The 16,379-nt window shown below is 32.2% G+C and overlaps 2 protein-coding genes across 6 annotated transcripts; one reads left to right on the forward strand and one right to left on the reverse strand.

Moving 5' to 3' along the window:
• Window positions 1-863: 863 nt before the first annotated feature.
• LOC140873366 (uncharacterized) lies at window positions 864-3,813 on the reverse strand. Its single transcript, XM_073276475.1, has 8 exons — window positions 3,137-3,813; window positions 2,910-3,053; window positions 2,761-2,826; window positions 2,065-2,670; window positions 1,802-1,977; window positions 1,572-1,737; window positions 1,197-1,466; window positions 864-1,118 (listed from the first exon to the last, which is right to left on the reverse strand). The coding sequence occupies exons 1-8, from the start codon at window positions 3,743-3,745 to the stop codon at window positions 864-866; spliced, it is 2,292 nt and encodes a 763-aa protein (XP_073132576.1). The 5' UTR covers window positions 3,746-3,813.
• An 8,676-nt stretch (window positions 3,814-12,489) lies between these two features.
• On the forward strand, window positions 12,490-15,644 carry LOC140883133 (F-box/FBD/LRR-repeat protein At1g13570-like). 5 transcript variants are annotated; one of them, XM_073289510.1, is made up of 5 exons: window positions 12,490-12,729; window positions 12,987-13,017; window positions 13,245-14,069; window positions 14,390-14,545; window positions 14,959-15,644. In XM_073289510.1, exons 3-5 carry the CDS (start codon window positions 13,254-13,256, stop codon window positions 15,274-15,276), a joined length of 1,290 nt encoding a protein of 429 aa, XP_073145611.1. In that variant the 5' UTR covers window positions 12,490-12,729; window positions 12,987-13,017; window positions 13,245-13,253; the 3' UTR covers window positions 15,277-15,644. The 5 variants fall into 5 exon arrangements, with proteins under 5 accessions (XP_073145611.1, XP_073145619.1, XP_073145602.1 ...); XM_073289518.1 differs by having other exon boundaries at window positions 12,490-14,069; window positions 14,959-15,051; window positions 15,161-15,644; XM_073289501.1 differs by having other exon boundaries at window positions 12,490-13,017.
• The last annotated feature ends 735 nt before the right edge of the window (window positions 15,645-16,379 follow it).

Raw genomic sequence — 16,379 nt, forward strand, 5'->3', positions numbered from 1 at the left:
GTGGTGTCATAGGAGGAGTCCACTGAGAGAGAATCCCATTCTCTTTTAGATAGTCCAAAAACTCGGTACTCAAGTATTCTCCACCTCGATCCGATCGAAGTGCTTTAATACTTTTACCTAGCTTGTTTTCTATTGTGGTACATCATCCGCAAATATTTTCCATTGTGTTGATGGTGCATTGTCAAAATTGCAGTACAAAATATATTTATATGTAGTACAAGACCTTGCAAATAAAGTACAAGAATTTCTGATTGTGGTATAAGCATTGGTTAGATGTGGTACATCGTCCATAAATATTTTCCATTGTGGTGCTGGTGCATTGGCAAAAAAACAGTACAAACTTTATTGATATGTAGTACTAGCCCTTGCAAATTAAGTACAATAATGCCTGAGTGTGGTATAAGAATTGGATAAATGTGGTACATCGTCCGTAAATATTTTCCATTGTGGTGCTGGTGCATTGTAAAAATAGCAGTACAAACTTTATTGATATGTAGTACAAGACCTTGCAAATAAAGTACAATAATGCCTGAGTGTGGTATAAGCATTGGTTAAATGTGGTACATTGTCCATACATAGATAAAAGAAACATAATATAGACGATTGGAGTAATATAGTAGAAGAAACATGAAGCATAACATAGCCTATTTGCAGTATCAGTTACATAGATAAGTAGTACACTATGTAGCAAATCAAGTAAAAAACGTTTTTACTTCCCTGATACAGTACCAAATTCATCAACAACACAGTTATGCATCCGATCAATACACCAAAAATAGTTATGGTGTAATAAGCACCAGTATGTTCAACCAAACTACCAAATACACTAACAAAAATCATTGTCCACTCCATTATCATTTCTGTCAACTCATTTTACTCAAACCATATTCGTCACTTAGGATGGCTGCAGCAACATATGCCCTTATACCGTCTATTTTGCAATCAGTCTGATGATTCCATGTAAACGGGTCATCACGAGCATAGCACTTTGCCCATAGGCAAGTAAACACACCACAATCGGGATTAGGCCCTTGGCCTCTACACTTTGGGAATCCAACGGTGCAATTGGAAAGGTCAAGGTCCTTGAACAGCCTCAAGTATCCTAATAGAAATTCAACCTGGACACAAATCGAATTATTGTAATAGTGAACTAATTGCATCACATAATGAGGGAGGTACAATACTGAAAGACTTACAAACTGTCTCGCACTTGTCCTGTCATATGAGCTGTCTATTGAGTTCCTCACCATAAATTCCTTTTTTTCATTATTCCACACAAGCAAAAACCAATGGGATCTCACACCAATAGGGAATAATACATATCTGCATATCATCATTACTTCCTTATTTAGATCGTGTAACTTCACCACAGTACTCTTCGTACACTTCGAGAGGAAGTCCACGTATTGATGATCCTCAAGTGATTTGTTCTTGTAATGCTCACCAAGTACTTTTAATACATCACGCTACAAAAAATATTTAAATTGTCAACAATCAATTTTAATACTTAAATACATAAATAGAAGAACAGTGGATGAAATACGGTTAATTACAAAGGTAGCCATACAAACCTGAACCCAAGGTTGAACCGTATAAATGGGGAGGTCGTGGTTATTGGAGCGGCACAAAATTTTCAGGTAGCATTCTATTATCTCTCCCCGGACATAATTTCCAAACAACAGATCACATAATTGAGGTCCTTCCACTGATAGGTATGAGTCATTCCACACCACACAACTGTGTAAAAAAAAAATTCAGTGCACTAGTTAAAATATACAATGTAATAAACATGATGACTTACTCCAATTTTTCCCGTGAAAGAAAAGAAGTAATGGCTTTTCTCTCTGAATCAGTCACTAAATCGTGTCCACAAAAATCTGTCCGACCCTTGTATGCTTGCAAAGGATCCTCCACCACCTGTCCAACATCTAGTGTCACCTGCTCAACAACACGATCAAGATCTACGAGGTAGTCATCCTAATGAAACACACAATCAAATAGAAGCAATATAAGTCACATATCAAATAAAGAAAATAAAAACTATACGTAATATATTACTATTACCTCTGTCGTACTACCAACCAAACTACTAGATTTCTCTCTCAATCGTTTTGAAACTCTTCTCGGCACATTCATCCAACTCTCCTTGTTACTCCTACTCGCGCGCTCCACTTTCTTTCTTATGTTTACAATCTTCTTAGGATCAAATCCACTTGCAGCATCGCTCTCGTCAACCAGCAATTTTGAAACACGATCATCAATATTTTGACCGAAGGCTTCTTCATCATCCTTTGAGGTCATTTTAATAGAATCCACAATCACATCATCAACTATCTTCTTTGGTTCATTCTCAACTTCATTTTCTACTTGCATTTTATCACCTTCCTTCTCATCTAACTTTTCAAATCCATCCTCCATTTCATCAGCAACATCATTCACATTTTCATGAATTTTTGGAACTTGTGTCTCAATCTGCACACTATATAAGTCATTGAAATTGCCATCAAAATCCTTACCACCAGAATTTTTTTGACTACTAATTTTTCCAGCACCACTTTTCGAACCGTATCTGCGTTTCAAATTCTCAATCTCAGAAGACTGTTCCCTAACAATCTTCTCCAAACGAGTGACATCTGTTTTCAAAATATACTCATTCGTTGTTGACATTACCTGTAACAAATCAATCACAGAATTCATCAACAAACTTTAAGAACATTACAATTAATTGGACAAAGTATAAATACGCATCACTTCACGTACCACAGCGCTGGAAGATATCTCCTCAACAAACACTCTTTCGTTAGGGAATGGAACTATAGGAACAATCTATTTATAACATAAAATCGCAAAGTTAGAACCTTATAATTATTTTGGATAATATTATATCAAAATGACATATCAAATAGGACCTTCATTCTCGTAATTGTGTTAAACAATTCTTCGACAGAATCAGAATTGTTAGGAATTTTGCACTTCGCCCAACGAAACACACGGGGAAATTTCCTAATACTTGTCTGAATGGCAAACAAAGGTACACTCTCATACAACCATGCCTACATTGAAAGATTTTTAGATTAAGTATGTACAAGAAGAAATGTTATATATGACCAATGTATTAAGGACAATAAATACTAACCATCAACCCCACTAAACAACCATCTAGATACTTCTTTCGTTCTACTACACCTTGTTCACCACCGATATGGGCAGCCATGTTCTCGCAAAGGAATCGGTACGCAGCATCACCCCATGAGTATTCAAAGAAATGATCCAGATCATCGAGATATGGCATAATAAATCGTGGAGTTGTATAATTTCCAACCGGAAAAATCACACAATTGAATAAATACAAGATAAACATCCTCGCAAAGTCCTCGACATATTTTTTTTTCTTCTTACGTGCTAGTTCAAGAAGTTTCAAACGAATACTTGATCGGATTACCTTGCTTACACTACCCCCAAAATAACGAGTTACAAAGGAAGATTCCATTTTCAAATCAATATTCACTGGTTGTCCAACATATTTTAACCCCATAACAATGGAAAACTCTGACGATTTAAAAGGAACCGATACATTACCATCACCAAACTTGAAGGACAAAGATTGAACGTCAAACCTGCTCAACACTGCCTCAACCTTCAAACAACTAAAGCTAAGCTTTGGCATCTTCAACCATTCTGAGAATGGAGAATCATTTATCCACTGTAGTTGTCTTCTCTCAATTACAGATGAAAGTTCTTCCATTGTACTCCGAAATACTGCAGCAGAGCAGCGGCTTGGTGTCTCATATGCCCTACGGATACTACGTTTCATCTCGGATCCTACTCGTTCTTGTACTATTTCTAAATCAAAAAAAAAAACCGTGTGTCAAAAGTCATAACGATAAGATTTTGATAAACAATTTTCACGGTAACAAAATAGAAAACATAAACTGAAGGGAATATTTTTAATTTGAACTATTTGAGTTGTCTATACCAAATTCTATCCAAACAAAACATTGATAAATCTAGTTTGAACTCTCAAAACTACAAATCAAATTTCCAAAATTTCGCATACACAAATTTTAAAATTGGTTTCCACAGTTTCAAAAGATTTGTAACAACCTAGATGAAATTGAATAAAAAGTTGGACAAATTGAATAAAAATATTAGAAGATAAAAAATATCAGAAGAAACTCACTGCCTTTTTTGCTTTGCTTCTGCTCGTTTTCCATGTGACTGACAGATTTCAAAGCGACGATAGTGATTTGAAATCTGTTGCAAGCCCGTGAGTTTAGCGTGGATGCTAGATGTTGGGAGAAGAGATGAATATTGGTCGAGATTGAGAGATCGTCGCTTTGAAATCTGTTGCAAGCCCGTGAGTTTAGCGTGGATGCTAGATCTTGGGAGAAGAGATGAATATTGGTCGAGATTGGGAGATAAGAGAAGATGATGAAAATTGGTGCAGGCGATTCTATCAAAATGAGGGAAGAGAAGAAGAGAAGAAGGGCGTGAGAAATGATTGAAAATAATTTTCCAATTAAAAATCTAGATAAAATAATAATAATAATAATTTAAACGGTAAATTGGAGTTATATACCCATCAAGAAACATATTTTGGCTTTCAGTTCCCGTGTCAGATAAATTAATTTTCCACTCCCTGACACACCACAAATCTTTTTACTAACTCCCTAGTTGAAAGATTTACGCATTCATTGAACAATTTGTGATTTTTTCTTCCTCTCTCTTCTCCCCTGTTTCACGGTACAAAAGCCCCATGGGAAAAAATGGAAGAACACCTATAAAAGTTTTCTCATCCTTCCTACACTGTCAACTCGATCTTCTCCTTTACTCTTGTTTTCTCATCCATTTTTTTTACCATTATTGTTTACTCCATTTGGGAAATCGCATATCAAAAAAAGTCTTTGCACTGATTTTTTCGATTTGTTGCACTTTTTATTACAGGATTTATTCAATTAACAGTTGATTTTTGTTCGATTTTCATAGGGTATTGTTCAATTTGCCTCTGTTTCCATAAATTTTTAGCTGCAAGTTCGATTTGCCTCTACTTTTCTGTTTTCTCTTCGCATGTTTCTGTTCAATTTTCTGTTGGTTTTTTTTCTGTAGGTTTTTGTTCAATTTGTGGTGGTTTTAAGAATGTCCCGTAGTTGATTTCAGACTGTGTTTTGGATGTTTTGTTGATCTTTCTTTTTTTGTTGTTCTCTTTTTTAAAAAAAATTATATTTTCGGATTACATTTCTTGATATTTGGGTTTTTATGTGTTTTTTTTAATTATTGGTGTTGATTGTTTAATTCTTGGTTGGACTTGAATTTTGATAATTTATTATTATTGGTGTTGATTGTTTCAATGAGAAAAGAGAACGAGGATCTGATGTTCACTAGCTTTTTGAACTTCGACTTGTGTAAGAAATCATGGATGTTAGGGTTAAATGATTCATGAGTTTCGATTGAGAACAATATTTTCTGCGTAGATTGTGCGGTTCAAGTTTTCAAAAGTTTGAAAGATTCTGGATTCTACTGATATGATATTCGTTTAGGATTTCTTTTTAGAAATGTTATTTATTGATGATAATTGAATTCGTAAAACATCTGGTTGATGTTAGCATGAAATTTTGACAGGATATTTCAGTATTTCTTAGTACACAAAATTGTATTTTCTTATCAAGCTATGAATACAATTTATTTTTATTATCCTAATTATTTCGTTTAATTTTTATTATTTATGTTGAGAGTTTATGTAGAATATAAACAAGATCAACTGTTTAGAAGCTAATTTATATTTGGTATGAGTTTGGTCGAAGCACAATATAGATGGATTCGAGAGATAGTTCGAAGTGAAGTGATCTTTGGTAGCTGTCAATACCATAGGGAGTTGTACATGATATTGGTAATGATTCGACGAGTTTATTGGAGTTATTTTTGGAGTTGTCAACAAAGTGTGTCGAGATTAATCGAGAGACGGTGTTTTCTCGTACGTAGGTCCTCATGATAAAATGTTTGTGACTTTGAACAATGACGATGATGTCTCGAACATGATTCAATTGTACATGCATCTAAAATTGACAATAATTGATATGCGGGCTCTGAGAAGAAGCAAACAAATGTGAATTAACAAATGTGTTGAAAGGTAGTTCTCTTGAATTTTCCTTTAAACTGAATTAGAGTAGTTGTATTGTTTTTCAATTTCTGTAATACTGATATGTTTTCTTAATACTAATTTTGTGGAAGTATTGTACTGCATCAATTGATTTTAAAGTTCACTCTCAGAAGATTTGTGCAAATTACAGCAATATAAAATTGATTCCATGTGCAAACGTCATCGAGACTTGTGTTCGGTGCCATAGGAAGGAAAATAACATATGCGCATTCAAAGAAGGGGTTTAAGATTATGTTTTTTGATAATATGTAACACATGCATTTAATGTTTTATTTTTTTTCTTGTTTGTCAATTTTTATTTATAATGTTCTTGGTTTCTTGGCAGAGTCAAATGACAAATGGTACATTGACAAGGATCCCCGTTTCACAAGCGTGGATGTACATCTAGTATTTGAAGAATGAAATTAGTCTTGTATTTGATGATCAAATTATCTTGGTGACTCAAATTTGTAGTACTAATAGTAGTTTATTTTGTTTTGCAGTTTGCAATGATATACTGATTTAAATTCTTGGTGTTGGTGTTATTTGGTTCTATCTTGACGGTGTTGGTGTTTTTTAGTTCAAACCCCATGTAGTACTAATATTATTCTAGAAGTAGCATTATTTTGATAATGATATTAGTACCGGGTAACTGTAGTACTAGTATTATTCATCATAGCTTCGTATTGTTTGGTTTAGCCACATGTAGTATAACATTGTTTTGACAATGATATGAGTATTAGGTGAAGCAAAAGTATTACTAATTAAACTAAAAAAGCTACATAAGGTCATTACAATGTAGTTAATTGAACTAATATCATACAAGAATGAAGACTCTAATTGATACATTAGTTTATAGTACCACACGGGGTATTATTGAAACAACAATTAAGATATTATGTACCACAAATCAAGAAATACGCACTATACAATAAATTCATCGTATTGCTGATATCGTACAAGAACAAATTTCATTAACTCATACATGTGTCCATGGTATCACGCATTGAGTATTATTGATACCACGGTTAAGCTACAGTGTACCACAAATAAAGACACAAGTACTATATAGTAAGATACAAGTACTATGTATCGTTACAAATGGTACTATATTTCTGATCATGCACCAACACCACTATGTAAAACATGTACGGAAGATATACCAAATTTAACAGATTCTCATACCATGATTAAAGGTTATTATACTTCATTTTCAAGTAAACGTACTACGTATCAATACAAATGATACTGCGTTTTTGAACCACGCACCAACACCACAATGTAAAACATGTGTGGAAGATATACCAAATTTAACAAATTCTCATACCATAATTAGAGATTATTATACTTCATTTTCAAGTAAACGTACTACGTATCAATACAAATGGTACTGCGTTTCTGAACCACGCACCAACACCACAATGTAAAACATGTATGAAAGATGCACCAAATTTAACAAATTCTCATACCACAATTAGAGGTTGTTATACTTCATTTTCAAGCAAAGGTACTACGTATCAATACAAATGGTACTGCGTTTCTGACCACACAACAATATAAAATGTAAAACATGTATGGAAGATGTACCAAATATAACAAAATCTTATACCACCATTTGACGTTATTATACTTTATTTGCTAGCTAAAGTACTACGTATCGATATAAATGGTACTTCGTTTCTGACCACGCACCAACACCACAATGTAAAACATGTATGAAAGATGTACCAAATTTAACACATTCTCATACCATAATTAGACGCTATCATACTTTATTTGCTCGCTAAAGTACTACGTATAGATATAAATGGTACTGCGTTGCGGACCACTTCATTTTCAAGCTAAAATATTTTGATTTATACTACAAAATTAGACATTTGATGTGTAAACATGTGTTAATCACCATTGATGATACAAAATTAGGACAATGGATGCATAGATAGAGTTGTTTTAATCATATATGTTACAAACATATACAATGGATACATATACATGTGTTTGTTAATCACCATATATGTTACTAAATTAGACATTAGAATGCATAAACATGTTATAATCATGATTGATACTAAAAATTTAGACATTTTATGAGTGAAAATGTTTTAATCACCATTGATGTTATATAATTAGGACATTGGATGCATAGATAAAGTTGTTTTAATCATAGATGTTACAAACATAAACAATGGATACATATACATGTGTTTTGTTAATCACCATATGTGCTACCAAAATTAGACATTAGGATTCATAAACATGTGTCAATCATCATTGAATCATGCACTTGATGCACAAACATGTGTTAATTACTAGTCATTGATCTCCCTTCTTGTAATGTATATATGCAGTACGAATGAAAATGTACCAAATTTAACAAATTCTCATACCATAGTTAGACGATATTATACTTAATTTGCAAACACTATGAGACATACCAAATTTAACAAATTCTCATACCAAATTTAATAGAATCTCATACCACAATGAGGCATTATTATACTTTATTTGCAAGATAAAGTACTACGTATCGATATAATTGGTACTGCGTTTCTGAACATGCACAACACCACCATGGAAAACATGTATGGAAGATGTACCAAATTTAACAAAATCTCATATCACAATGAGGCATTTATTATACTTCATTTGCATGCTAAAGTATTACGTATCGATATAACTGGTACTGCGTCTTTGAACACGCACAACACCACCATGGAAAACATGTATGAAAAATGTACCAAATTTAACAGAATCTTATACCACAATGAGGCATTATTATACTTCATTTGCAAGCTAAAGTACTACGTATCGATATAATTGGTACTGCGTTTCTGACCATGCACCAACACCACCATGGAAAACATGTATGAAAGATGTACCAAATTTAACAAAATCTCATACCACAATGAAGCATTATTATACTTCATTTGCAAGCTAAAGTATTACGTATCGATATAATTGGTACTGCATTTCTGACCACGCACCAACACCATCATGGAAAACATGTATGAAAGATGTACCAAATTTAACAGAATCTCATAACACAATGAGGCATTATTACACTTCATTTGCAACCTAAAGCACTACGTATCGATATAATTGGTATTGCGTTTCTGAACACGCACCAATACCACCATTGAAAATATGTATGGAAGATGTACCAAATTTAACAGAATATCATACCACAATGAGGCATTATTATACTTTATTTTCAAGATAAAGTACTACGTATCGATATAATTGGTACTGCGTTTCTGAACATGCACCAACACCTCTATGGAAAACATGTATGGAAGATGTACCAAATTTAACAGAATCTCATACCACAATTAGACATTGTTATACTTCATTTGCAAGCTACGTATCGATATAATTGGTACTGCGTTTCTGACCACGCACCAACACCTCTATGGAAAACATGTATGGAAGATGTACCAAATTTAACAGAATCTCATACCACAATTATACATTATTATACTTCATTTGCAAGCTAAAGTACTACGTATCGATATATAGTACTTATGTCTTTATATGTCGTACACTATAGTTTAATTGTGGTATCAATAATACAAAATGTGTGGAACCACGAACACATGTATGAGTTAATGATATTTTTTCTTGTATGATATTAACAGTACGAATGGTCTTACTATGTGTTACTTATGTCTTGATTTGTGGTACACAATAGCTTAGTTGTGATATCAATGATACCCAATGCACGATACCATGGACACATGCACGATACTTCATGTATGTTCCGTATCAATTACATTGTTATGTGGCACTAATGTGAAATATTGTGGTAATACTAAGACTAATTGTAGTATTATTACTAATGTCGCAAACTTCGATACAATGAAAACTAATTGAAGTATTAATACGGTTAAAATAGGACTCACGCACTTGCAATTACTCATTCGATACAAAAAAAACAAGTTCAACACCATTTGCAATGTGCTTGACCAAGCCAAACTTACAACAAAGCATCAACTACTTTTACTTATTTAACAGAGATTACAATCAATAAAACTAAGAGCAACAGACAAGCAACCCAACCAATGTGCACATATCCATCACCGACATGGGATCCACCAGATCTTTTCCCAACTTCCACGCAATTTTCATCGCCAAATTTTTTTGCTTGTCTTTGTATTCATCATTATTGGGGGTGCTCTGGGATTGATCTCTACTACTCTGATTTTTTGTATCTTCTCCCACAAGTCCAGATCCAAGTAATCTTGTAGCATAGTCTGGTTTGCACCAACAAAAAAAACCACACTGATTGTTTTGATTGAGGACTGAACACAAACTTCATGTTTTGATTAGGGATTTATCTCCAATTAACCGTAAAAAAAGGAGTAATTAACACTTTTATCCATAGACACCAATTTACAAAACTTACATTATAATATTCCCAAACAAATTGAAAATAACCAAATCAAAGTTGTGCAATTCAATTCAATCACTAAATTAAAGAGTGCCATAAAATGAACACTATACTATTCGACATTGCACTCCTAATCCATGGTCATTACTCCTAATTGAGTTTCAATTCATCAGGTTTTTATATAGATAGAATAATATTGTGATTTCAAATTTTTGCTCCTCAACCAGTATGAATCATTGGCATCAATATATTCTTTTTTTTTTTCTGACCATTTCTACATCCAGAACACACAAAATAGTATCACCATAATCAATATAAATAAACATATAAACTTTTAAAGTTTATCCAACATATATCATTAAGCTCAGTAACATAAGAAACTCATCAAATACAAAACATAAAGCACAAATCGTTGATTTTGTATCCTATTTTGATATATAAATTAGATTCCAATTTGTTGAGCTATTTTAGTCTATACAAACACCCAACAAAAATAATAAACATAAAACAAAATTAGGATAATAAAAAAAAAAAAGTATCAATTGCATCGATATCTTGCCTGTAATGGTAGATTGAAATGATCCCATATGTTGATTGAAATTGAACTATTTTTCTACCAACCGTCAATCAAAATAAACACAATTTCAAATCGACACAGAGAATCCAGTTCATCTTTAAAATTCCCACTTTGAGTATAAATTAAAAAAATAAAATATTCGGGTCCATTTTCATTCCAAAACCAACCAAATATTTCATGAATTCATTCATCACTGAAAAAAAATTTCTAAAAAGATTTCAACTTTTTAGAAACCACCATACAATCTACACAAAAGACATCTCCCAATCACAATTCGCCCATCATTCAACCATAATATATGCAACTATAGATCAATACTAATTAATAAATAAATAACGACAAACTGAGCATATCCTACAATAAAAAACCAATGAAAATTGAATAGAAACCTATGAAAGCCAACAAAACGTAATGGCAAAAATCAAAATATTAAACCCAACCATGAGTCAATTAAACAATCCCTCTGTTTTATGATGTTCCTCTTTTCTATCTGCTGGAGGGCAATACACTATATATACCCTCTACAATTTAAGGTGTCTGTGTGGTAAATTGTTTTACCCAATTCTCATGCAATTGCTGCTTTAATTCTGAAATTCGAACCTTGCCGAGGAAGAGGGGAAATTCTCGCTCAATTTTTGTTTGCCCCTTTCTCTAATATGTCGTCATGAAATTAGAAATTTTTTTCAATGGCTTCTTTTTGTAGAGCCGAGAAGAATAGCGATTATAAGAAGAAAAATGAAGGAGAACGAAGGACGGGGTTGAGGGAGCGACAGTGTTTCAGCGGCCATGGAGATATTGGTTAGGGTGGAGAAGAGCTGTGATGGGTGAGAGAAGATCTATTTTTTGTTAAAAAGAAACGGAATTCTATAAATTAAATATAAAATAAATGAGGAAAATATGTGGAATATGATATTAGGGAGTTCAAAATAAAGTTTTTTGTGTGTCAGGGATTCAAAAAAGAGAAAGACTGACACATGGACTGAATCATAATTTTTATTTATGAATAGGGATTTAATTTTTATTTATGAATAGGGATTTAAAGCTAGTTTCCCCTAATTTAAAAGGAGACAAGGGAGTGAAAAAAAATTTATTTGTTGTAGTAGGTACCTAAATCTCCAAATTTATGACATGGATACTGAACCCAAAATCAAGTTTTTGATTGGGTATTTAACTATAATTAACCGTAGATTATATTTGATTTGATTTGATTGATTAATTTTTATATAAAAATAATAAATTACCATTTTATCTTTTTTAACAATAAATAAAATATAATTAATATTATTTATAAGAGGTAATATAAAAAAAAGTAGAATTAGATAATATAAATTTATACACATATTCGCTACCAATCATAACTCCGGCGGGGTTTAGTAAATTCTTTAATGAATTCCGAGTCAAAGATCCAATCACACGAAAACATCCCATAAAACCGTCTCACCTTTGTTGCCCCTAATCTTAAATTTATACGACCACGACGTCCAAACCTAAATAATTATTCAGAGATTCTTCATCTCCTTCTTGGTGGCGGCGCAGCTGATATTCTTTGCCTTCTTCTTCATCTGTTCAACCCTCGCACAAATTTCCAGTATCTCAAGGTTTACCAATCTTTTGATCTGTAAAAAAAAGGTGAGATTTTTTTCAATGCAAAAAATTGCCCGAGAAACGTAAATTCTGCTTCTGATTGGAACTCTCTCGGATTTTAATTTTCGTTTGAGAAACTATCATCGGTGATGAGCCATCGAGATAGTCAAAATCACATCTTGTGGTAGTTTTCGTTCTGTTTTTATGTTACATTTGGGAAAATCAAGATTTGTTTCTATTGGATTTGAGTCTTGATTTTCATTCAGTAACTTGGATTTTAGTCTTGTACTGGTCGTTTGCAGATGAACCACGCAAAAACTCCTGAGAAATCAGGTCAGAGTTCTTTTGAAACAGATCTGCTGATTCGGTTATCCAATGATAATTGATTATTTTTTTATTTTCCCAAAGTAAAACTTTTTATTGAAAATAAGTGTTGTATAATATGGTAAAGTTGGTAATTAAACTGTATTAAATTCTTGATTATCGTATATTCAGATGTTTATTTTTAAAAAATAATTATATTTGCATAATGAAGTAATTTTATTTTGTTTCGATTTCAGGATAGAGCAATGAAAACAAAGAAGCGCTCAGCCATGGATTTAATTAGTTATCTTCCCTCTGATATTATAGAAAATATTCTTAAACGATTAATACTGCGCGATGCTGTGAGGACAAGTGTACTATCAAGAGAGTGGAGATATAAATGGGCTACTCTACCAGCTCTTGTTTTGAAAAGCTATTCGCTGCTAAAATTATCTCATAATCAATTGAATTCGGTAGTTAATCAAATACTAATGCTTCACCAAGGACCCGTAAAGGAGTTGGAGGTGGAATATTTGGATTTGGATAGTTCTCATTATCTACACCAATGGTTCGATCTTTTGTCAAAAGATCATCTTCAAAAACTCTTCCTTAGTTGGCGTTTTGGACTGAAACTGAAAGAGTATTGTCGGCTTCCTTCTAATTTTTATTCTTTCTCTCAATTAAGGTATTTGTATCTTTCAAGATGTGTGTTCAGGCTTCCGTCATCATTCAAAGGGCTTAATCGTCTTGTCTCCCTTAAATTCGAGAATGTTAAAATCAAAAGTAATAAGCTAAGTAGCTTAATTTCCAAGTCTCCTTTCCTCGAGTGTGTGGTGATAAAAGGCACTTGCTACACATTCAAAGCCCTTAGAATAAATGCGTCTAAGCTTAAAAAATTTTTCTTTCGTGGCTTTGCCTCATCCGTCTATTTTTTAAATGCTCCCCTCCTTGAGGAAGTCCATATTGTGCTCATCGGCAGATCTTACTTACCACTTCCAGATAAAGTGAAACAGGATAATTTTATGAAATCTCTTGCCCAATTTTCATCCATCACAAAACTGGCACTTAAAGGTTTTCTTCAGGTAAACGTTTCATTTGATCAGTTTTTTGTTATTTTCATTAAATGGATCCATCTCTTTCTATATTCTAATCTGAATGAATAGATAGTTTCCTTTGCATCCATTCATTGTTGAATTGTCTTCATCATAATTTCAATGCTACCAAGATTTTATCTCTGTTAAATGTTAATAAATATTTTTAATACTGATTTTCCTATTTATTAATTTATCACAACAGAAGCTTGCTTATGTGTTATCATTAAAATTGATTAACATGTTGAATTAGGTACATTGTGATTAGTTTGAATTATATATTTTTTACCTTTATTCTTGTTGGATTCCAGCCGATGGCATTAGATGGAGTATGGCAGAATCTTACCTTTGAAATGAATCATTTGAAGATCCTTGGATTGGAAATATCTTCTTATGAACTTGCTCAAATCCGCTGCGCTATCTGCCTGCTTAGAAGCGCCCCTAATTTGGAGACTCTGGAATTTATAGTAAGTGATGTAATTTTTGTTGTGGAATTTTTTGGGAGTAATGGTTACTGTACATCTAGGTTTACATCTTTCTTATTAATTACAAAACTTTCCCTTTGTATTTAAGAGAATATAATTAGGTGTAAGGTAAGGTGTACACCATAAGGTGTAAAAAAAAACATCTAGCATTTTTCATTTGGACTATGCTACATGTACAGAGGATTAAACTTTGGGTTACACGTTAAACTTGAAATTACATAAATATTCTTAGTATATTTTTGAAATAGTTTTTTCAAATAAAGTGGAGGGATAATTTTGTAATTTCATGTGGAACGTGTAATCTAGAGTTACATCAATGTGTACATGTAGCATTTTCCTTTTCAATTTTCGGATATTTTTTTTCTATTTTCCATTTATTATTTCTCTCTGTGTAGATTTCAGCCCCTGATCAGCAAATAATGACTACCTTAGTATATTTGGAGCAGCAACGAGAGGATAATAGCATTTCGTTAAGTGTCCTAAAAAAGGTATTGATTTGCTGGCTATCTCACAAAGAATTTGATTTGGAATTGGTCGAGCTTATTTTTTCTTTTTCCCCTGCGCTGGAAAAATTCTATTTTCCTATTTGGTGTGAAGAATCCTATTTACAAGAGAAATTAGTTACAATGCCCAAAGCATCACCAACAGTGGAAATTTCTTTTGATGATATGGATATGGAGACATGTGCATTCGATATTTGTGATTTTCGCTAGACATTTAAATACATTGATATTGGGGAGTTTAGAATCTTTGCTATCCATCATGGCTTGCTCCTGGCACTTCATACGGGCTTCGAAAATGTTTTGGCCTTCTCGGATTCTACTTAGGTGCTGTCCAAGCAGTGACCTCATCCTCGGATAATCGGAATCCTATCGGAACTAGGACATTCGCTTGTTTTTCTCTTTTGCACACCATATTGCTAGAGTTGCTTTATCGCATCCATCGATTGTAGCGTGGATTGAACGAATTTTTTCAACTTGGATTATGGATGTTTTCCTACTTGATTTCTAATATATTCTTGTCGAAAAAAATAATTCTTGTAATGTTATCTCCATCAATTATTTGCATTTTTATATCTTTATTTTTTGATTAATTTGTTGGATTATGTTAAAAATAATTTTTTACAAAGTATAAATAATTTCATTGTCTTTAATCTTCAATTTTTTTTATTGTCTTTTATTACGTGTAAACAGTATCATTAATAATGAATGTGTTAATCTAAAAAAATAATAATAATGAATGTGTTATTGGATATTTTCTTTTTATTTTTTATTCAAAATCTACTATTACAATTATTTGTTTCTTAATTTTTTCTTGAATGTTGAATACTTCCAATTAAAAATATAACATTTTGTCTTTGTTTTAACCGTCTTGTCGTTTGTGAGAATAATGTGTATTGTCGCAAAAAAATTTAATATATTCAAGTATTATCTTATAGTTAAAGTAAATTTTATTAATAATTTATAATAATATATATCTTTGAATAAAAAATTATTTACATGTCTTAATGATAAAATCATAATTTTTTTTTACCAACTAATAAAAACATTTTCAATATTGTCGAACAATGAAATTTTTACACTTTAAATATTAATCACTTACGGTCATCGATATTTTATAGTTATGTTAACATTTTAAAATAATACATTATCAATTAACTCATATTAGTTTATAGATATAATATTAAAATAAATAGTTTTATTCACATTGTTCAGAACCAATATATGTACAATAAAGATTATTTTCATTGGATGAATTTAAAAATTATTTAAAATTTTTAAGAATAATGCCTTTAAAATTTCTTAAGAACACATAT

The sequence above is a fragment of the Henckelia pumila genome, chromosome 1, assembly GCF_033568475.1.
Source record: "Henckelia pumila isolate YLH828 chromosome 1, ASM3356847v2, whole genome shotgun sequence".
In the NCBI taxonomy this organism is placed as follows: domain Eukaryota; kingdom Viridiplantae; phylum Streptophyta; class Magnoliopsida; order Lamiales; family Gesneriaceae; genus Henckelia; species Henckelia pumila.